The following is a 23,233-nucleotide window of genomic DNA, read 5'->3' on the forward strand; positions in this document are numbered from 1 at the left end:
ACGCGGGGTCTGGGGTGCCCCTCAGCCTCCGATTTTCAGGATAATCTCGGGCTTAGTCCCGGAGCCGAGCTCTCAGGCGACCATCGCCATCGGCGCCCAAGCCACGCCCCCCCAGATAGGAAATTGATGTTTGCACTCAAATTAATTGTAATTTAAAATCCTTTTTTACATAATCTTTATTTAAAGTTTTACAAAATAACATAACACAGGTGGGCATTCCAAAGTCCATAGTTTAAATTATGAAAACCTACCTCATAGTGGTTACCGTCCCTTAGATTGGTTCATCCGCAATCCCCCTCCGAGAACTGTACCAAGTTTAAAGAAATTTAGCCCCCCTCCCCTTCAGAACTTGCATGGTTACTCTCCGCAGATGTGCTTCGGGACCTGCCTTGAGGCCGTCAGCCAGTAGTTCATGACAAAGCTCCCTTCAAACTCACAAATCATCCTCTAAATTCTCATTTCAGCGGCACCTTTTCATGTGCATCTCCTTCGCCAGGGTCCATTCCCGCACATCTCTTATCCATACCGAAATCCTGGGCGCCCACACCCCCATCCAAACAATTGCAATTTGAGGTCTTACTAGCACCAGTAGTAGTTGCTGGAGCCTATATGCCATATGGGTTTCATATTAACCCCAACAGACAGTGAGTGGGAGTAAACTGTACTCGTCTGTTAACACTGCTTCCTATCCGCTCCACTACCTCCGACCAAAAACTACTGACCTTGAGGCATTCCCAAGCCGAGTGCAAGAATTGGCCCCTTCTTTATGGAACCTGAGGCAGGAGCTTGACCTATTGGGGGCCATGCGATGTAATCTCTCCGGCGTTATATATGTGCTATGTGTGTAGTTGTAGTGGACTAACCAGAGGCGGGCATTACAGGAAATCGTGAGCGTGCCCACCATCTTCCAGTCCTTCTCTTACAGGGGTCCCTCCAGGTCAGCGTTTGAGGTGGCAAATGCCCCTGGGGGTGGCGGGTAAGGGGAAAGTAATGGCGTCTGCCCTCATGGCCCTATACAGCAGTGATATGCTGCGCCTAACAGCCCCGCATGTGAGTAAGATGTCTAGTGTCTGTAAAGGGCTGTGGGATCGATAGATGTGTGAGCCAAATTTCTTTGAATATATTGGTTAATCCAGCGCATTGTAGGTATTGTTCCTGTCCAAGTCCAAAATTGCCACAGACCTGCTCAAATGTGATAAAGCTCTCTCCCAGGTACAGATCCCTGAGCACACTACAGCTCCCCTCCTGGAAACTCCGGATATGTCATATTGGACATCACCCTCCTGACTGGCGCAATATTCCAAACCAGCAACTCCCTATGAAACGGAGCATGCTTTAAGATTCGTTCCACAAAGGTTTGTCAAATGTGGCAGTCTGTCTGACCACATATGGAACTGTGTCGGATGTGCCCGCGTCCTCCAAAAGCAGGGAGGGCAAGTCAGTAACCGGTACTCTATCTGGGAGTAGCCTTTTCTCCCAGTTGTCCCCTTCAGCAAACCATCTCGTGGCGTGCGGAAGTTGGGCCGCATAATAGTAGACCACCCTCATACGTTTCGATTCAGCTACGACTGCTCGCATTGTAAAGATCTATCAATATAGAATCCAGTGCCAGGAATATTCGCCTGGGTATGGGGCAAAGGGCATTCTAAAGCATGTATAAGCAGCACCACCATTTTGGCAATCGACAGTCTGCCCATTAAGGAGAGCGGAAGAGTGTTCCAAAAACCCACTGACCCTTTTAGTGCATCGATCATCTTATAGACGTTAAGCTGCAGTGTCTGCGAGTCGTCCCCCGCCACCTGTATGCCCAAGTACCTGAAGTGCTCCTTCTCTCATCTTAGGCCCATTTGGGGAAGAGCGTCCGCGGGATAGCTGGCCAGCTGAGCCAGGGAGAATTTTTTTTATTTTTGCCTTTTAAGTCGCAATCCGAAACACGCGCCAAACTCCCAGACCTGTTGAAGTCTCAGTACCGCCACCTGCGGTAAAGAGACATAGAATAACGCGTCATCCGTGCATAGAGATAAGATATGAGACGTCCCACCGATATTGATTTCCAAGCAGTACAGGTCCCTGTGCAAACATATTGCCAATGGCTCTATCGCCAGTGCAAACAGGAGTGGAGAAAGTGGACAACCCCCTCCCTAGCCGCTACTCGCTCGACCTACTTTGCCGCACCCGAACTCTAGCACTGAGTTCCATGTATAGGATCTGTACCCACCGTCTGAACTGCGGACCAAACTCGACCATCCTGAGCACCTCCAATAGATACCCTCAGTCCACTGAGTCGAAGGCCTTTTCTAAATCTATGAAAACCAAGGCTGACTTCGTCTCATTGCTGTGCTTCGTGCAGAATGTGCGTCAATCGCCTAATGTTCATGCCCATGTTGTGGGTTGGTAGGAAGCCGCATTGATCCTCGTGGACTAGGTGTACCTTATGGGGGGCCAGCCTAGCCACCAAGACGTTACACAACATTTTAACGTCTGAATTTATCATTGTGGGTCGGTACTCTGAGGGATCCTGGTCGTTCCTCCTGGCTTAACCCCTTTACTGCTAAGGCATTATTTTTATTGCCATTTACTTTCCATTGAAATCAATGGAAAGTCCATGACGAGTTACCCTTGTCATTAGCGGCGAAGAGGTTAACACCTTGGCTGCTAAGGGGTCCACCCCCCCTCCCCGGTGCTGCTCTCTATGATTTCCCATTGTTTGTGACAAGGTCAACTCGTCATAAGCACAGGGCAGGTAAAACCCATGACGAGATGACCTTGTCATGAGCATGGAAGGGGTTAAGGAGCATGACTATTGCCCCTTCACACATTGATGGGGTAGTACCCCTGCTTCAAAGGCCTCCTCCTATACTTATAGTAAGGGTTGCACAAGTTGATTCGAAAAGGCTTGCAAGAAGGCCATCGGGAACCCATCAGCCCCAGGGGCCTTGGCTCTCGGAATGGCCCTAAGCGCTTCCCGCACATCTTCAGTGGTCATCTTAGCGTCTAGCTCCGTCAACCCTCAACAATGGGCACTTACCTCTCTGCTGTCACTCCGGCGTCCGCAGTATAGACCCGTTGTAAATGGTGCAGGAACACCTCCAGTATCCCAGCCCTGGTGCGGGCTAGATTCCCTTCCTCAGCTTTCAAAGTGGTGGTCAATGTGGGAGCCTGCTCCCTTCAGAGAATCCAAGCCAGTGGGTGACCTGACTTATCGTCCTCTGCGTGTAGTCTCTGGCAGTAACGCGCTAGTGAATACTTATACAGCCTATCCCAGATGTCTGCTAAGCGCTCTCGCTGTTCCCGTTCCCTTCTGCCCACATCTGGGCCGAAGGGACCACCTGTATGGTGGTTAAGGTTTTCTCCTCACTGTCGAGCTCCCCTAGTAGTTGTCTCCTCACCCCGCACACAAGTCCCATGCTCGCCTTATGTGCCACTGCCTTTAAGGTCTCCCATTCAGTAGTCTTCCCGATAGAGTCCCCCCCAGTTCGCCTCAAGGTAGTCTATTACAGTCTTAGATAGTGCTGCCATTCCAGCTTCATCCTTGAGCAGGTCGGGTGGAAATCTCCAACGTCTCGGCCCCAGTATGGGAGACCCCCACTTCACCAAACAACGTACCGGGGAATGGTCAGACAGAAATCGAGCCAAGTGGGTCACATCTGCCTCTGAGAAGACCGGCACACCCGACACAAGGACCCTATCTAGACTACTCGGTGTTCCATGTGTAAGTGATTGGCACGTGAAGATAGGGAGAGGAAGATGGGCCTCCCTCCACACATCATGTCCCTCAGTTCATGCATAACCTTCCGAAGAATCTGGGACATTCTCGGTTTCGTTCCTGCCTTGGAGGGATGGTTTAGAACACAATTAAAGTCACCCATCCATATGTATGGGGCATTCAATTCGTTGGAAAGTAGGTCCTGAAGGACCTGGAAGAATGTAGGGTCGCCTGTGTTTGGTGTGTATGTGTTTAAAATAGCAATTTCCCTGCCATTCTAGCAAGCCTCGCAAGAGTACATATCTGCCATTCACATCGGATTCACTGTATATTAAAGTAAATGGTGTACCCGGAGCCACCCAGACCATAGTGCCCCTGGTGTAATTAGAGAAAGAGGAATGGTAAATCTGACCTCGCCACTTCTTGGCTACTTTGGCCCTGCCACTGTTATCCAGGAGCATTTCTTGGAGGCAAGCTATCGATATATGATGGCATTTATGGAAAGTTAATACCTTGTGCCTTTTGGTGCACGTGCCCAACCCCGCACATTCCAGGTCAAGAATTAGGACTGTCCCCATTTTGAGGTCTTCTTCCTTCAGCTACTAATGTCGGACCCTGCCATCCCATGACTGAGCTACGACGGTGCACACCGTAGAAGAACAAAAAAACGTGTAGCAACAGAACCCTTCTCCCCTCCCTCTGACATTTTGTGAACACAATATTATAAAAAATACCCACCCCTATGACTTGCCAGGTCGCACGCATCACCCTGTATCGCCCAAATGGGGCACAACCCTCTTAAGCCGCCCTGCAGAAAGAAATCTGGATACACCCACCCGATCCCCCATGATTTAACTTAATCCCCATGATTTAACCTAATCCATAGATCCCAGGGGTGAGAGCCACCTTGCCCCAATAATAACATCATCATGATACCCGCCCCGGAATATATAGAAATACACCCGCCCTTTCAGTGCAGCAGGCCACTCCAGTCTTTGTATAGTTCTCGTACTGAGGGTTAATACATGCCGACAGCCCAGCTCGGGAGCCATCCCAAGCACCCTGTTCACTGCTTCTCCGTGTCCTCCGCCACCTGTTCAATCATGCCAGAAACCGGTCCCCGGAAGCTTGTTTCCTTGACAGTATAAGAATTGGCTTGGTAGTTTGGTCTGCCCTGTTCCCATGATGCACAGGGACAGACTAATTTGCATGTAGCCAGGTTCTGAGCTGGGATGGTGCAGTGAGCTAAAAAACGGTGATGGATCAAGCCCTGATCTGTTGACTGGGTATGAGTGTTCTGTTTAATTCAGATGCTCCGTCCATCACCACCCCCTTTTCTGAATCGTTTTGTCCACCATAAGCGTGGAAGGGTATACTCAGATGTGAGTCCCTTGCTCATTGCACCATCAGGATTCAAGCAAGCCGGGCCGAAGACGGCTGTAATGCCAGAAACCGGTCCCCGGAAGCTTGTTTCCTTCCCAGTATAAGAATTGGCTTGGTAGTTTGGTCTGCCCTGTTCCCATTATGCACTGGGCCAGGGACAGACTAATTTGCATGTAGCCAGGTTCTGAGCTGGGATGGTGCAGTGAGCTAAAAAACGGTGATGGATCAAGCCCTGATCCGTTGACTGGGTAGGAGTGTTCTGTTTAATTCAGATGCTCTGTCCATCACCACCCCCTTTTCTGAACCTGTTCAATCATAGCGTCTGGAACCATATCCACAGATGCATTGAGCAATTGAGTCTGTTCCCCAGTATGCATATTAACAGAATCTCCCCTGGCCTTCTGTATCAAGGGGGTGTCTGTGCTCATCTGTATTGTGCCGTCACTTCCAATTGTGATCCTTTACTCCAGGTCCTTGCCCGCAGTGAGAGAGCCCTCTGCACCCTCACTGGACTGGGATCCCAGACGAGGTCTAGTGCCCTATTTCTTGCTTTAGTTTTGTGGCTCTCGCAGTGGAAGTGCATCCCCACAAATCTCCAACCATTCTCACACCTCCTCGGGTTTCTGAAAGAAATGTGCCCTAGCCTGTACCAGGACCTTCAGTTTAGCAGGGTAGAACAACATGCATTGTAGTTGCATGTCCCTTAGTTTCCTTATAACGCCTAAAAACAACCTTTTGTTCCTGCACCTGCTTGGTATAATCAGATAAATGGAAATCCTACTTCAAAGAAGATGTCCTGGTGATCTCTGGCAGCCCTAAGGATGCAATCTTTCTCTCTATATATCAAGATTTTTCCAATGAACCCTGGCGGGGGAGCCTCTGGGCGTAGTGGGGGCAGCAAGGCCATGTGTGCCCTCTCTATAGCAAACACGTCCGATAGGCCCGCCGGGCACAGCTGGGTTTTGACCCACTGCTCCAGAAACTGATCTACCTACCTCCCCTCTGTTCTCTCGGTGAAGCCCAGTATGCGGATGTTACTGCATCTGGAGCGTCACTCTAGAATCTTCGTTGTGGAGGATAATTGTGATACCTGTTTTTTCAAGGGGGACCGATATGGCCTCCTCCACCACTGTGACCTCAACAGCTACTTTGCGGAGGTCGCAAGAGATTGACATTGATGGAGATGAATTAAATCCAGGTCTCCAGCACCTTACGGGAACCTTGAATGGCAGCTAGCAGCTCGGCCCGTGTCGACTCTGCGTCCCCCCATCCTCCACAGCTGTCCCAGTGGTATGTTGCGTGATGCACTGTGGTGGGTGGTGTGGCTTAGTGTACTGGGTAATGGTACTGGATGCCCCTGCAAGAGTGTCTTTGTATTTGCCCATGGTGATGCTTGGTGGGGACTAGTCGACGCTGGATCCTGCACGTCACCCTGTCCATTGGCATTTCTGAGGCTTAACCAGTCGCGCTCCAACTGGCAACGCCTAGGTCACTCTCCACCTGTGCGAGTCGCCCCTGGGTTGGAGAGGTCAGATGCCCATGGGTCACCTCCACCAGGATTGTCACGGTCCAGTGTCCCAATAAAGTATGATGCATTGCAGTCGCTGCATGGACCTTCCCTTTATTCCCCTAGGGAGCTGGGCTGTAGGAGAAAACCCTCAATGTACAGTACACTACTAATCAGCCTTAGTTCAGTAGATGCACAATTTCCTTCCTCCGTGAGCAAACCAGGCTTCATCCAGCACTCAGGCACACAAAACTTACAGTTCTCTGGTAGCTCCCTGGCGAACAGCATGAGACAATCTATCATTCAGGAATGCCAGGGGGGGCGTATCCGGGTGTCAAGATCCCCGGGCAGGCCTACGAAAGGATGCGTGCGAGGCTCGGGTCCGCCCTCGGCCCACGCACCACCGCTGCACTTAGGTCAGCAGCAGAGCAGGATCAGAGTGGTTCCCCCTTGTCTGGTACTGGCTCAATTTTGGCCCATTTGCACCACTAGGCCCTGGCTTCAGGATGCAAAAGAAATTCCAGTTCAGGGACCTGTCCGTGCCCAGGAGGACCCACCTCCGACGGGCCCCCCCCCCCCACAGTCCACATTCCGGGGCAGTAGTCCGCGCCCCCACCGCGGCCGCATCACACAACGTTCTTTGCTGCCTCGTTCCCTCTTCTGCACGTCGACTGGAAGAGGACATCAATTTTGCAGCGGATTTTGAGTGGACAGTCCGACTCCAGTCCCCGCCAGCCCAGTCAGTGCACTGCAGATGTGCACACCAGTCACACTCCTTGCAATGCCAAGCCCCCACTGCAAGTTTGTGTGTTTCAATTAGTTGGCGGCCAAGACTCACCAAAAAAGGCCCAGCGGCACAGCAGAGGCAGTCCCACGACCAACAAGGTGGTAGTTGGAAGCCGCCTCTATACTCGCCCAGCCTCCAAGCCAGGCCCCTGGGTCTCAGTCACCGGCGGGCCCCGGATCTCTGCACCGGGCCTGCCCTAAGCTGCGACCTTAGGGTCGATGCCGCTCACTTCTCGGCAGCCGGGGAAGCCCGGAGCCTCGGCCAAGCTGCACCCACTCTGCTTTGACCGATCCTCCTCAACAGGTCTTTTACCGGCCGGGATCCATCCCGACACCGCCCACCACTTTCCACGTCACTCGGGGGAAAACGCACGGGGACGCGACCTCACACCCAAACGATCTTGATCCCAGTTGGTGTGAAGGCAGTCCTCGAGCCTCCGCCGTGCTTCCCTTTGATTCACTGCTGCGACACAGAGCGCAGCCTAGTTTCGGGGCTAACTAGGAACTGCGCCCATCTCTGTTAGTTTTGCATTTCTCGAGCTGGCTGGCAGAATTTTAGGTTCACCATAGATTGTTTGTATTAATACAGTGTTCCTGGATTTCAGGATTTTAGCAGGATTTCACAGCGGGCCGGCTGGGAGCTAAGGTGCTCATGTTCTGTCGACCATGTGGCTAGGCCACGCTCCCAATTTAAAATACTTTTTAATGGTAGTCAGATTTTAAGTCACAATACTGAAAATGTCACTTTTAGAAAGTTGGCATTTTCTTGGCCTAACCATTTGTGTCTTCTGTCAGTGTCCTGTGTCATGTGACTATAAAGGACTTTGCTGTTGGGATTTGTGTATTCCTGCCAGATATTAAGCAAAGGGGGACTCGGTGTTGCCAGAATGGGTTACCCTGCCAGGATGGTTGGGGCAGGGTTATTCCCCGCCCCATGTACATTTTAATGGGGTGCCTCCAGCACAGAAACTAAGGAACCGGACACAAGTCTTTTATCAGCCCAGACTTCTTGGAGCCAGTGGAAAGGATATCCCCCCCACTTCAAAAGGATGGCACCAGGTATACATATTGGACTTCAAGAACCCCTCATCGATCATTTCAGGACCTGTGGAAGACTCAGAAGGAGGAATGCCCTGCTGCCAGAAGGACTACCCTGCTGCAAGAAGAAAGACTGGACCTGCTCCTTGAACCCAGTACCACCATAGTGACCACAAGAGCGAGCTGACTAGCCTCCTGGTTGAACTACAGGGACATAAGTTCTTAGCATACTAGACACAAATGGACCTGTTTCTGCCCCGTTACTGGCCCTCCGATGTAGTGAGTTCCGATCCTCAAGAGGTGCCCCCAGGTCCTGGACACATGGCTGGCATCAGAGTGCACTCCTCATTGTCCAACTGACGGTTCCCTCAAACCCGACGCAGTGAAATGCAATTTGATGCTCCCAAGAACAAGGTCCTGCAAGCCGAACTAGGTCCTGTACCCGGCCCATGCTCCATTCCAATTGGTCTGAACGTGTGACTTTATCCTGGTCCAGTGCAACCAGATAACCCCAATTGGTGCTTTGTGCTTTTTTTTTGCACTACTTTACTAAAGAATTTGAAATTGTATATCTCGAGTTTTATTGATTGACTTTTTGTTGTTATGGTATCATATTATTTATTAACATTTACTCTCTTTTTCAAGATTGGTGTGGGATTTTTCATGTGTTTTGTTTTCACTTTATTACTATTTGAGTGCTGTAATACTACTTAACACATTGCCTCTAAATTAAGCGTGGCTGCTTGCTGCCAAGCTACCAGAGGGTTACTCACAGGTTAATTTAGTGACTACTGTGGCTCACATTGACATGTATTGGGATTATTATTTGAGTAGGGCTTCCACTCTAATAACCCAATTTCCTGCACACTCATATTGTAGAAATAATTTCAGGCATTGACAAAGACCTATTTAGAATTGGACCTCTTCACTTGAGATGCTTGAATACTATCATCATGCAAGCTTGTTTTTTTCTGGACAGGAATTGTCACTTACAAGGATTTTGCGATTCGTAATAGTGGAAACAGTTTGGCCCACAGATGCCTTCAAGGCCACACACAGAAAGACTTGAGTGGGAGAAGAAACAACAAAGCTGAGCACTTTGGGCTGGAAAAGACTAATATGGATGGAGCAGTATATAATCTAGCTGGAGCTTATTCAGTCTGGTAAAAGATAGGTTGAGAGCAATCCCAAAACTAAAATTCCCCTCATTACATGAGCAGTATTACTGATGGAAGTTATATGATCTACCCTGTTGATAGAAGTCTGGCAGTTGCATGTTCCCAAGATGTGTTTTTCTTTAAGTGGTTTTACCTTCTGCTCAAGATAAACTTTGATTTGTGCATTGGTGGGCTTTGGACTTTCATAATTATGCCAGCGTGTTTCACCTTTTTACGCTGTTTTACACTATATTTGAATGCATATCTACAGAGGCACATTTGTGCATAGGTTCAACGGGTATGATTGTGTCACCCACAAGGAGATTAACCTGTTTTGTTACCAGACATATCTTCATGATGTAGGCATATACAGTCTTGTAGTATCTTCTGCAATTTGAGATATGGTAACAGACAAGGTAGATTAACACCTGAGTCAGACATCAAGCAACTAGCAGCATGTCAAAACCTACTGCAGTTATGAAGATAGTTTTGCAATTGTCAAAAACTCAATGGATGGGATGCCCTCCCTCAAAGACACTTAATTTGTCGATTGCCACCTTTCCTTTGACATTTACTGGAGAAAATGTGTCCCACGAATGACCACATCGAGGCCTACTGTTCCTGGCATCTAGATTGTTTTAGCATCAATACCCTCTTGGTCGCATGGTTGAGATACTAAATACATCAAGGCCATCAATGGAGTTCATTTTGAAAACTTTTAAGAGTTTCAAGCACCAATTGGTTTTCCATTCTGGTCATTTCATGCTGAGCCAGGCTCCATACAAATGTGCACAACACCATCAAGGACCACAGTTCTGGCATGATAGACCTCTTTCCATGAAGTTGTAAGAGGGTGATCACCGACCATTGATGCATGGCTTCTTATTCATATTAGACTATTCATGTACTATTTGTTTCCACTGGGCTATAAACCATCTGTTGTACACTGGTTGCCCGTCATGTTAGTTATTTAAAGGTGCACCCTTTGTTTCATTGGTCTGATAATTCAGTCAGTCAAGAACAACTTTATTTCAATTTGTAAGAACCATAAAAGTTTACAGTAAAATTATTACAATATGTAAAACAATTATAATCAATAGTTTAAAAGAACAATTCATACGATTCCATGGAAATAAAATTCTTTACATACAGTTATTGAATTGGAGCAGAATGGTATTATACAATTTATAGAATTCAGAAAGGATAAGGTACTAACTCAATAGTGAGTCGTTTAGGACAACGTACAATAAAACCGTTTGTTACACAGTAGCTCTTACCCATAGCGTTTTCCAATATCCCCAGACACTTTTATGTAATTGGCTACCACGATACAAATGTCAGGGGTAGCCAATGTGTACAAGAAGCTAAAACCATCAATATACGTGCAAGGGCGGATTTTTCCTTAATAATGGGACTAAAAATGTTCTCCTCGCCGTCTTATATAAAGTGCAGCATAGAATAAAGTGCATAGTGCTTTAGCTCATACAGTTGTCTCACGCCAGGGTGTGAGCTTATCAGCCCACCCTCTTTGACGTGGAAATGCCAACAGAAAGTGCACAGTTCATAAACGGAAGCTGGACAAATAAAATCTACTCTGCAGATCAGTAGTAAAAGTTAAATAATATTGCAGTGGGGCAAGGGGCATCTGTGGTTGGCCCATCTCAACTTGTTCCAGATAACGCTTGTTGGCCCTAGAGTAAAACGCCTCTTTAATAATGCTATTAGCATTTGGTTGGATACTTTCTGGGTTGTCATAAAAGTGCCCGAGTCCTACCGTATGATATTTGTCCCTCACAAAGCGGAACCATGGTATTTTTAGAGCATTTACCAGGTTTTGTCAGTCTATGATTACTTCACATGAAAACATTAATTCTTCAGAGGGCCAAAATGTTGCCAATAAAAACAAAGGGGCGCTAGCTATACGATCTTCTACAATCTCTAGTCCCAGTTAATTGGGCCATACAAGGTTGGGGCACTATTTGGAGTCATCAATAACCTTTTGGTGAATAGGTTTTCCAATGTCTGTAGTTGGCAGCTTTTATGATGTCCCCACACCCTTGCCCCATATGTTGCGATAGAAAAACATTTTGCTTTATATAGAGTAATTCATTCTCTCACAGGCTTATGTCCCAATTTATGGGCAAAACGAAATAGCCCTTCTACAACCGTGTTTGTATGAAGGGCTCTTGCTGTGACAAGTGGTTCTCAATTCAACCTGTTATTATATAAATTGCTCAAGTACGTGAAGTTGTCCCGCACAATAAATTCTTGTTTTTTGTGGTCTTGGGGTCACATACCATAATGTATGATTTAGCAAAATTGACTTTTAGGTCGAGTGAAGATATAAAATCAATAAAAATATCAAGGGGGGATTTCTAAAGGCCATTCGCTATCATTGCCATTAACACTGCCATCTGCGTAAGCTAATAATGGAATGGGTTTGCTGGTAAATTTAGGAAAATCAAAATCCCTCCTTAATAAAAGGGCCTCCAAACCATTTGTGTACATTAAAAACAAGAAGGGGGCTAAAAATACACCCTTGTCGGACACCCTCTGTTCGGGCTATCGGATCGTTTTTTTTACCCTTGGGTGCTGTATCTTATGGCCACTGTGGTGTTAAAGTGTAACCTGCAGAGGAGGGATAAACCAAAGCTTTTTCTACGCCCATACCTTCCATCATAGCTCACAATTTGTTCCGATTAACAGTGTCAAAGGCACTAGACAAATCCATGGAGGCCAGGTAAATAGAGTCCTTCCTGGCCTTCACATATTTGTCAATAATTAAGGACAGGTTAAGGCATGCCTAGTCCCCTCCTGAAGCCATATTGCGTTTTAGACAAGATCCCTACGGTGGATGAGCAGGCCTCCAAGTGGGCAAGGAGGACTTTACCTAGCCCCTTGGCTGTGGCATCAATACGCGAGATTGGCCTGTATCACGCTGGACTTCTTCTGTTGCCCTTTTTGAAAACAGGGACCATTAATGCCTCCTTCCAGGATACAGGCATGGTATGGTGCCAATGATAACTGCCTTAAAGATGTTCGTCAACAGTGGTGCCCTCAAGTGAGGATTGCTTTTAAAGCGATCAAGGGCCACCCCATCTGGGCTGGGTGCTTTCAAGCTGCTCCCCTGTGCTAACGCCTCCTCAACCTCAGATACTGTGATAGATAACCTCATTTGGGTGGCTGCAGATAGATCTACGGGCAGATCCATTATCAACTCCTCTATCCTCTTGTGCTGTGGATTAAAAATACCAGTAAAATGAGCTACCCAAGCATCTCCCAAGATCAGTGAGTCCATCTGTCTCACTTCTTCAGTAAAGAAGGGCGGTTGATGATTTCCCAGGTTTTTTTGTATCTTTTAGGGCTCCAGCTCTCTCTAGAACTTCTCAATTCTGCTTTTCTTTCCTCAATCTCAAGTTTATATTTGTACCTTGCAGCCTTGACTAAATCTCTATTGCGCAGAGTAGCGTGGAGTGCTCTTTTTAATTCTTTATGGGCTCTCGTACACTTAGAGTTAAACCATCGGGGCCTCCTGGGGTTCCCTATGTTAAATGCTCCTGGTCAGTCGTTTGGCTACATCGGAGCACAATAATCCGAACTCGTAGACAACGTAATACAGGTAAAATCCCCTTCCCTGAGGATACATAATGGCTACCACTTCCTGGTAATTTGAGTAATCTCATTTTTAGGGATTTGACGGATAACCTGACAGTTGTTTTGAACAAAGATGTTTTGGTACCAATTCACCAACAATACTCTGACCTTAATTAAATTAGAGATCATAATTAACTGATACCAGGGTGACGAGCTTAAACAGCTGGCTTTTATAGATCCATATTTTACTGCTATAAACACTGCAATCCCTCCCTTGGCCCTCCCTGCAACTGATGGTAATGCAGGAACAACCACTGTGACCCTACTCACTTGATTAGCACGGCTTTAAGGGCTGCAAACGAACACAATTAAACCAGGATGCCCAGTACAGCATAATAAGGGGGATAATGCAGTTTCCCCTCAAACAAGTGCAGAGCCCTGATCCTACTCATCTGTCCTACAGAAATAGTACTATACGTATGGCTCCAAATGGAAGGCCCAAGGAGAATGACCTTTAGACTGCTGAACTAGAAAACCCCCAAGGCTTTATGCAGGTGTCCTGGAAACTCTGTATAAGGACTCATGACAATGAACCGGTGATGGCAGATTGAGTGGGTGTTGCGGGGCGAGTATATAGCACACGAATGACAAACTTTTATCGGTAGACTCCATATTTTTTACTGTGACCATTCTTTTATCTGCTCGTTTTTTATGGTCTTTTACTGTAATGATTTTAATTAATTGTACAGTTAATAAATAAATTCAAAATAAATGCAGGAACGAAGAAAGAACGATGCCCATCTATGGTAATATCATCTCTGGACCAGGTCTCCTGGAGGCAAATGATCTTGAAGCCTCTGATATACCCTAGCCAGTCATTGTTCGTTATTTTGGAGCAGATTCCTGCAATATTCCATAAAATAAATTTTAAGGGGAAGGGTAGAGTTTCCCTGGCCTGATGAACCCCCGGATGTGTTAGTGGATGCATAAGGTATGGCACACACTGGGGGCGTAGGCCCTTCAGCCGCGAGTTCTACATCATCAAGGGTGCTCCGTAAATTGTTACATGTCTGTGCCGCACCACCCTTCCTCCGATAATTCACTTTTCTTACTGCATTGATGCATAGCACAATATGCATGGTTCTTTCACAAACTGAACTAAGCTCTGATGTTCGAAAGCCCTGGATGGATGTAATAGCGAAGTGGCACAGCCTGGCATGAAAAACACCTACAGATTTGACCAAGATTTTTCCCAGCCAATGCAGGTTAAATTAAGAGTTTTGACAAAGGCTAGAAATACACTGTTGCTGAAGTGGTTTTCTCCAAATAATCCAAATTGTCACCTGGGTGTAGCAAGGCCTCAGAAACATCTGCTCCAAGGACATGAACAACCTCTTCGTGCATCTTTTGCTGCTACACAGGAGTTCTCTAAACCTTCCAGCCACGGCGGGCATAGGGATACGGGGACCTCTTGCATGCCAGCATTTAGATCCATGTGGAAGCTTCACAATGAGCTATAGGACAGGATGCTCTGACCTAATGTTACCTTGGGCGCCAGCATTATCAGCTGTAAGGTATCCGATTCCCCAGTCTACTCCCTTTCCCCAATCCTCCGCAGCATTGTATTTCTGCTAAGCTCAGAAGTCGGACAGGGGTTAATCAGGAAACGTAACTGGGCCAGTAACAAAGTCACATTCAGACTACATCACACCCTGGCTAGGTGACTTCTGGAAGATGAACATGAAGCCACTGTGCACATGAATATGTGTATATTGTAGCCATTGGTGGACAGTTAAAGGGGTCAATTTTCCTCATACAGTTTGTTGGGAAAAAAGGTTAAACATTTTAGTAAATTGACACACTAAGTATACATGATTCAGGAAACATTAATGGTTCAAAATATAAAACTATATTAAAAGCTATAACCACAATCTAATACATATTATCACTGAACATGTCAAGCTTGTTCAGCAAAGTACTGGTTTGTAACAGATTTTAAAAAAGAAGCAACCAACCATTCGACGATCTGAACGTTCTCCAGCGCCTGCTATTGAGAGAAACGGACCCAGTCCGAATGGTTCAGAAAAGCTTCTCATCATGCGATGTACATGGTCACGATGTTGACAAATAGGGTCTCTTTGGGGATGAGAATAATAGAGAAAATACTGTCAACAAAGACTGTGCACAAAACAATGTTAAATAAAAAAAATTCCATCTAACTGAGATAAGTGAATTTAATGCATATTTAAACAACAAACTGCCAGGTATTACAGTTTGGCATTGAACATCTGTTTCCTCATTCGTCCGTAGAAAATCTTTAGCAGCCTAATGATTGTTACACGTCATTACAAGAAAAAAAGTTGAATTTTACATTCTAGAAAAGAGGACAACAAAAAGTCACATTAGCATGGGCTCACACCATAGATCATTCTTGTAGCCTAGTGAAAAGTGCTTGCATCTTAACGTTGGTAAGCAAGTGAAGGAAACCTCAGCTATAAGATAAGAAACGAGTCCGAAATGATATGACTCGAATGAAAATCAGCATATTAAGGAGTCAAAAATTACTTGTTTTAGGACAGCAAAAGGAGTGCTCTACTTTTAGCTAAAGGGTTTATTGATTGAAAAGATTAAACTAATTAAATCAGCGCTTAGAAGACATACAAATACGACACATAGTGCTTAAAACACTCAACTAAACAAACAACTCTATACACCTTTAACTGTTACAATGCATGTGTGAAAAACTGGAGGGTCAAGCATCCCCATCTGCGTGTTTATCTGCTTCTAATTTTTATAATCAAGTTTTGGCGGAGCCAATATTCCTTCTTGTCCAAGAAACCCATGTCACTATGCCGTAGGCATGTCGTATACCGCACAAAGAGTTCGAGATTTGGTTGGGTAGTGGTGTTTACATAAAGTGACACCCCTTTTGATGTGGGTGGCTACTGTCCACATGGCCAGGCTATACCAGCCAGTTGGTGGCACTGTATTCTGTAACTGGGGGTGAAGGCTCTTTTTGTCTGTAACCCAGTAAGTAGACAGTCTACTGGCCCTCCCGGGAAAATGCAAGAAATAGGTCACAACTGGGCCCCTTTATTCACCCTTACTCAATCTGTAGCATGTATGAGACTTTTGGGAAACATTGGAGGAGCTGTACATGTGTTAGATCCCTCTGTATCAATGGAATGCATCAGCAAATAGAGTGCTCTATGCTGTAGTATGAGCAGGAGAGTTCTATCTTCCTTCACACTGCATGCCCCACTTGTGCTGCTCTTGTTAATTCAGCTCTTCCTCTAGAGTCTAGAGTGTTTTGTACTGCAAAGTGCAAGTATTTAGCTTCCAATACTCATCATGAAGCAGGTGAAAAGACACACCTCTTGTGGTTCAGTGGACTGAGCTAAGACAGTTCCAATAGACTGGGCCATAATGTGGCTTGATCAAAACCAACCAAAGGCAAGATGAGGCTGTGCACCTCCATGAGAGAAGAAAGGCTAGTTGCTCCTTTGCTGCATCCTGTGCTTAGTGCTGAGGGGCAAAAAAACATGGGTTCAATAGAAAAAAACGGAAAGTTTCATCTGAAGCCACAATATGGCAACTTAAATATAAAATGTGGTTTGAGCTCACTATTTCCCTTAAAAGACTTTCAGGAAATTTTAATTTGGCTGGTCCGTTTGGTAGGCTAACTGGATACCAGTGACCGCATCGTGGCTGGTGGCACCGCTCGTAAGTTTCACAACGCACCGCCTCGTTCCACAAAGCAGTCTGGGCTAACCGACGCCAGCTCTCGCAAACCAGCTGTCGTTTGCACCGCAACCTACCAGCACCGCATCGAGAACCGCCTCACCCTGCACCGCAAGCCTTGGTCCCACCAACGCCGTCTGGACGATCGTCACCGAGCCGCTGCCCGTACCGCATCAAGAGGGCACCGAATCCTGCACTGCTTCCATTTTGCAATGCAACCGGCTCGCACCAACGTGCCAGCCACAACGAGAAAGGTACTGTTACAGAGTCTGTCCACGCTTTCGCTGGCCAGTACCGACGCGGTCAGCTGGAACTGTTAGACTCTGTTGTTTTCAGCATCGCAGGAGCCCCAGACGGAGCTACCGACTCGTATGAACTGTGTTTGTGAGGTATTTCTGAAATTTTAAGGATATCTTGCAAAGCATATATTTTTAAAGTACAGTATGTTGGATTTTCATCTTTTTTATCTTGTTCTGGATACATAAAAATATTGGATATATTTTTAAACTGGTGAGGTGTCCTTTTGTAGTGTTTTCACTGCAATAGGGGCATTTTCCCGGGAGGTCCAGTAGACTGTCTACTTACTGGGTTACAGACAAAAAGTTACACGCTGCTTCTGAGATAGGCCTGACTGCTCAAGCCAAGCTACCAAGGGGCTATTTTAGGAGTGTAACTCCCTTACCCTGTCTAGGAAGAAGGGTCCCTACTTGGACAAAGGTGCAAACCCTTGGCAACTAGTGACACCCATTTCTAACAATTACGTTTTAGTTTCATTAGCTAACCCCAGCACGGCCCTACCTATTTTTTTAGATGAACTGATCACTTTTGGCTCTGCAGCGGGATTCCGAGTCAATGTCAGTAATTCCCAGGTCCCATACCTTATTGATACTGGCTTAACTTAAGGATCTAACTATAAACATAACATAAGCTTTGGAAACATAAAAAGAACTACAGAGGTACCAAATGCACTTTAAAATCTGGAAGTAGCGACAAAAAATTCCATTGATAAGCAGTCAAAATGACAAGGAACAGAGTGGCCAAAAACATATTGCAAACCTCTAGAAGGAAATAGAACTGACAAGCTGCTATAGTCAATCCTACCTCACAATTTGAAACCTAATCAAAATGTCACCATGTGCAAAGTGATAGTGCAAGACTGACACCTGAATGGCTTTAGTTGCCTACCACAAAGAAGTTCTTTTGATTGGAAGGAAAATTCGTGAGAGACTGCTGAGTTACCTTGAGATCATTGGAATTTTAGCTGATGTTTATGATGAATATTCTTCAATAGCTGGCATGTGAAAAAAAATCAAGAGAATGTTTGAGGCAGGTGAATGGTTTCTACAGGCCACCTTGACAGAAGTCAATATGGAGCCCAAAACGACGCACCATCACTGGTCAGGAAGGAAGGAGGTACACAAGTATACCTGTGTGTGGAGGGGGTAGACAGTGTCTGCTGCGAAGTAATTTGTGTGATCAAAAAGAGGAGAGGTAAATGAGTGAGTGTATGAAAGACATTTCTCTATTTTACTCTTAAAGAAGATGAAGCAAAGGGGACTAAGATGGCAGTGTAAAGGTAAGATCTCCTTTCCACTTCTAAAGAGCAGAACCTGCTCCGGACTTTGGTCCACCGTGATTTCATATGCGCTACAGACTTTCCAGTTAAGAATTCTGGGGAAAGCCTATAACTAAGAGACACTTCAGGAGGCCCAAGTGTGAATGACTTCACACCAGTTCACGCTTGTCAATGCAGCTGCTGTACTGGTTGACAGTCTGCCAGTTCAGGGTAGGTGTAAGACATCTATGGAGGAGATGTTCCCTGGCGAGGAAGCAAGATGGTAATGCTATCTTGGGTTTGAATGCAAGCCAAAAGAACTGGTATAAAAACTGTTGATGATCTGTGTGTTCCCCTAAGTATGCGAGGTATGAATTTGCACAATTTTCCTGACAGCTGTGGAGAGTAAATAAGTTCTACTGCCTGAGCTGTGCTGCAAAAGAGGCAGAGTAATGTCTAAATTAACTAAAGAGTAGTGTACTGTTCTTTAACAGAGCTGAACTTCTAAACAGGGTTTCTAGACCCTCATATCTAGGAGAAGCAATAGGTATATATGATGATCTTTTTTTATTTTCCAAGCAATAAACGTGTACTCTCAACCAGAAATTAGCACTCTCCTTTACATGCGAGAGTCCAGATGGAAAATGTGCCTGAGCGTGCAGAGATTTTGCCAAACAGGTAATAAAAAGGGCTACATTGACACTTACCATTACAGGCATGATAGTTCATTACAATACCAATACGACTGTCAGGCTTCAGGCCACATCTAGAATTATGCCGAAAAGGTGTTAACCTAGATTCACTACCTTGCTTCCCGATAAGAGATGCTTTAAAGCTACTAAAATTCCTTTATTATATTATTGGGAGTTACGAGAGCCTGCTTTTACGCCGCACGACCATGGGGATCAGTTACAATATGTGGTGCAATGAGTGAAGGCCCAAAAGAAGAAAAAACAGACTAATGGTTCAGTGTTACAGATCCTCTGTAAGATCTAAATATTTGGGAACTCCAGGTCTCAATAGCGACTTTACTTATTAAACAGGAAACATGGTGATGCTCCAGAACCATCTCCTTGATCCTTTGCACCCACACCTGGCCACCAGGCCCACCTAAAGAAATATTAATGTGAACATGGAAAAAAGTAGAGACATATCGGGCGAAAATATATAACGAGATCATAGAATTCTGGACTTAGAGAAGTATGTCCTGAGTGGGAACAATAAAGTATTTCCCATTGAATACCTGAACAGCCATTACAGTTCACATTTTCTGGCATACGCTGCCACTACAAACAGAAGAATTCTGAATATTTTTTCAAATTCAGGGTTAACACACTTGAGAAAGCATGTCATACAACTGTTCCAGGTAAGTCAATTTTAACATAAAATAAGGAGGGATCTCATACACAGATGCGTAAATAATGTATCCTGTTAATATGTATGGTGCTCCACTCTCCCATGAGACTAGGTCGCCTTTATAAATGACCCCCCCTCCCCCAAATACACCAAAATAAAAAAAAATTGTGGTGCTGAATGAAAGTGATGCCTCTTCGGGTCAATGTGGCAATATGTCTGGCTAAAATATCAGAATGGTCACTACTACTCATAGTACAGTTGGAGATATTACTGCAAAAATAATTCAACTAAGACTGAAACGTGGCAGTTTATGTAATATGTGGGTCAACTCATTGTTAGTAGCGGAATGCTAAAAAGCACGCCCATCAAAAGGCCGAGCAGTTGTGCCACATTACAAACTGGACAGTAGCAGAAACATTTTTGAGTGTGGAAAGAAATGCAGCAATAAAGGAACAACTGTATAATAGATCCGTAATAATCCACAAGGACTAAGGGACGACCACTTCCATTCATAACTATTACTTTGATATCCACTGTTTAATAACTTTTTAACTCGATGTATTTATATTTTAACACTGTGCTTGTACATATTTTATTGCACTTTTATGGTCTATGACCGAAATAAAGTTATCAAAGTAACTGTATAGTAACTGAAGGTGGTATGAGCTGCATTGTGGGTCTTTAGTATTTTATGACACCGTGGTGATAATCTACATTTACCATACATAACAAAAGCTATAAAATCTAAAAGTGATACACTGGGAAGCCACAGGTAGCTCACTAGTGGATACGCACCAAACGTATGCATGCGGTATTATTGCAGCAGCCGCAACACCAGATAAACAGTAGATTGTGAATCTGTTCAGTCATGCTTGTTGGTACGGCCTCAATGAAATGTTAAAGTAAGAGCTCACTACAGGTAACATTACAAGAAATTATAAATTCTTCCCTCTACATGAATATCGACTGTGGGGGCGCGTGCTCACAGCACTTCATTGTCACACATTTTCTTACAGCTGCTTTGGATGTGTTGAGGGCTGGAGCCCCTTGATAACTAGTTTTTGAAAATGCAGCAAGTTAAATTACTTTCTATATAAAGAGAGACAGTTTGGTTTGCACAGATTTTTTAAAGCAATTCGCTGTCTTCTCAGCTGGCCGGAATGGTAGAATGTAAACGAAAATAAGATTCTAATATATGGCTCAGTAAGAAAATAAACCTGTGAATGTAACTACGAACTCTATTCTGGATTATTCGACTTGGGTGCCTCTTCGAATTGCTTAATTCCGTGAGAGCTTCTAGGGCCCCTTCTGTTGGACACCAGGCAAACTGATTCAGGCCTGACCCTGAGCACGGGGTATTTCCCACAGAATATTTCCAGTTAGCTATACTCACGAGAAGAAAGGGTCTTCCTCTAACTCGTGGATATGGTGACCGAACATGGCTGCAGGATGCCTCGCTGAGCGACAGGTGACCACGTTCAGTTTTCTCTCCAAGGCCCTCTGGCCCCACCTTTCGGAATTAGGCCACTGACGACACCTGTTTCGCTGTCTGAGCGCAATAAACTGTCCTTCCCCTCCGATGTCCTGGTCCTGTTTGAGCTTTATCGCTACCAGCCCACTTGAGTGCTGCTTAAATCACGTGACGCCGCCTGACGCTTTCCTATTGGATGACGCGGTAGCAACGCCAGAATGTTCCCGAGGGGCCGCGGCATAGAGAGCCGTGGCCATGGCAACCCCTGTAAACACAATAATGCTCGGGCTAACCTAAGCCTGGTAACCTGAGAGCGGGCAGGCGCGCGCTGCCCCCGGCCCGCTATTATAAAGTGACGACCGGGCCACGTGCCAGGGCCCACGGCGCAGAATACCCCCGAGAACCGGGGCTCGGCACTTATTTAGAGAACTGTCTTAATATGCTTTATATATAGAGCAGCTGCACCAGCGCTGAATGCAGGACTAATAGCGTCGAGTGACAGTTTAGTTGTCACGTCACGAAAATAAAATGTGCTTGCTGTCTTTAAGCACGCGTGAGAGTGTGTTTTTTTCAGACACGTGCCCGTTTTCAAACGTAGTCTACGACATTAGAGGGAAACGAAGAGGACCTTTCAACGCCAGCCAGTGCTTGAGACAGCGAAACTAGCCTTGACCTTTAATGCTAACAGGTGTGTTCAGATATGTTATTATTTACATTGTGCAATACGAAATACGTCTGTGGGAGGCTCCTGTTTTAAGCGGAGAACATATCCGGAAAATCACTACAATCCACCCACGAAATTTAATTCTGCCTACCACCCACTCATGAGCCAGAAAAAAAACAAGCATTTGCAATGCATTCGGTCTCGCCTTTGGGACCCTATATGTACTTAGCTATGTAGCACATTAGCCTGGGTGCTGAAAAATCTACTGTTCTTTAACATGGAGGGAAAGTAAACACCAAACTGCGTGACACGCCAGGTATGGGAACACATGGAGAGAAATATTACCTTTCAGCAGGAAATGGTAAAGTCAAAAACTCTGTTTTTAATATAATATCTGGGCCTTCGGGGGTCAAATCAGGGGCGTAACACAGGCCCCCGCGCGGGGGGGGGGGGTTCCCCAAGCTCCAGGGGGCCCCCTCAGCACACAACTCTGGCAGGAGAGCTCCTGATCGAGCCCGGAGGGGGCCCCTCCACGTATCTTGCAGGGAGGCCACCTCAAGTTTTGTTATGCCAGTGGGTCATATCACTGAAAAGACAAGATTTGAAAACAATATTATTGTCTACGGGTGCTCAAGACAATTTCTATAGACTGGAATCTAGAGAATGCTAAAGTGATTCTGGTATTTTACTGACCTCTGCTGGTCGTTTTCTATCAAGAAAGTTAAATAGAGGCAGTTGCAAAAAAAAAAAGAAAGTCCCTCAGCAGAAAACAATTCTGGTATGTTACTGACCTCTACTGGTCGTTTTCTATAAAGACAGTTAAATAGAGGCAGTTGAACTAGCAGAAAGCAATTCTGGTATTTTACTGACCTCTACTGGTCGTTTTCTATCAAAGCAGTTAAATAGAGGCAGTTCAACAGAAAAAAAGTCCCTAAGCGGAAGCAGACAAGTCCTAGGGTGATCTCCAGAGCCCACAAAGTACATACACATATAAGTATATACTAAAGTATATACAAGACCTCGACCTAAAAAAACACAAATTGGGTATTTTTCCATTGCTAGCAGGCAGGCTCCGGGATTCAGGATCTGAGGGGGGCCAGGAAAAAGCATGGGTGGGCCATCAAGATGACTGGGGTTGCACTGCATCTTCCAGGTGTTTGAGAGATGGGTCTGAACATGCAGGATAGCCTTGTAGTGGTGAGAAGCAGCATACTCTACCTAATGTCCAGGCTGTGCCTACTAGTTGTACTCTGTATTTTTAGGGGTTTATACCAA

General features: G+C 45.7%; 1 protein-coding gene across 2 annotated transcripts in view; it reads right to left on the bottom strand.

Moving 5' to 3' along the window:
* Positions 1–21,398, bottom strand: part of MLF1 (myeloid leukemia factor 1) — a 122,046-nt gene extending 100,648 nt beyond the window's left edge. For both annotated transcript variants that reach the window (XM_086944224.1, XM_086944223.1), the window contains exons 1-2: positions 21,217–21,398; positions 15,187–15,307 (exon numbers count right to left, since the gene is read on the bottom strand). In XM_086944224.1, coding sequence (XP_086800350.1) covers positions 15,187–15,307; positions 21,217–21,263 — 168 coding nt within the window. In that variant the 5' untranslated portion in view covers positions 21,264–21,398. The remainder of the gene's footprint in view (positions 1–15,186; positions 15,308–21,216) is intronic.
* Positions 21,399–23,233: the final 1,835 nt, after the last annotated feature.

This window comes from Lissotriton vulgaris, chromosome 11 (genome assembly GCF_964263255.1).
Source record: "Lissotriton vulgaris chromosome 11, aLisVul1.2, whole genome shotgun sequence".
NCBI classification, from domain to species: domain Eukaryota; kingdom Metazoa; phylum Chordata; class Amphibia; order Caudata; family Salamandridae; genus Lissotriton; species Lissotriton vulgaris.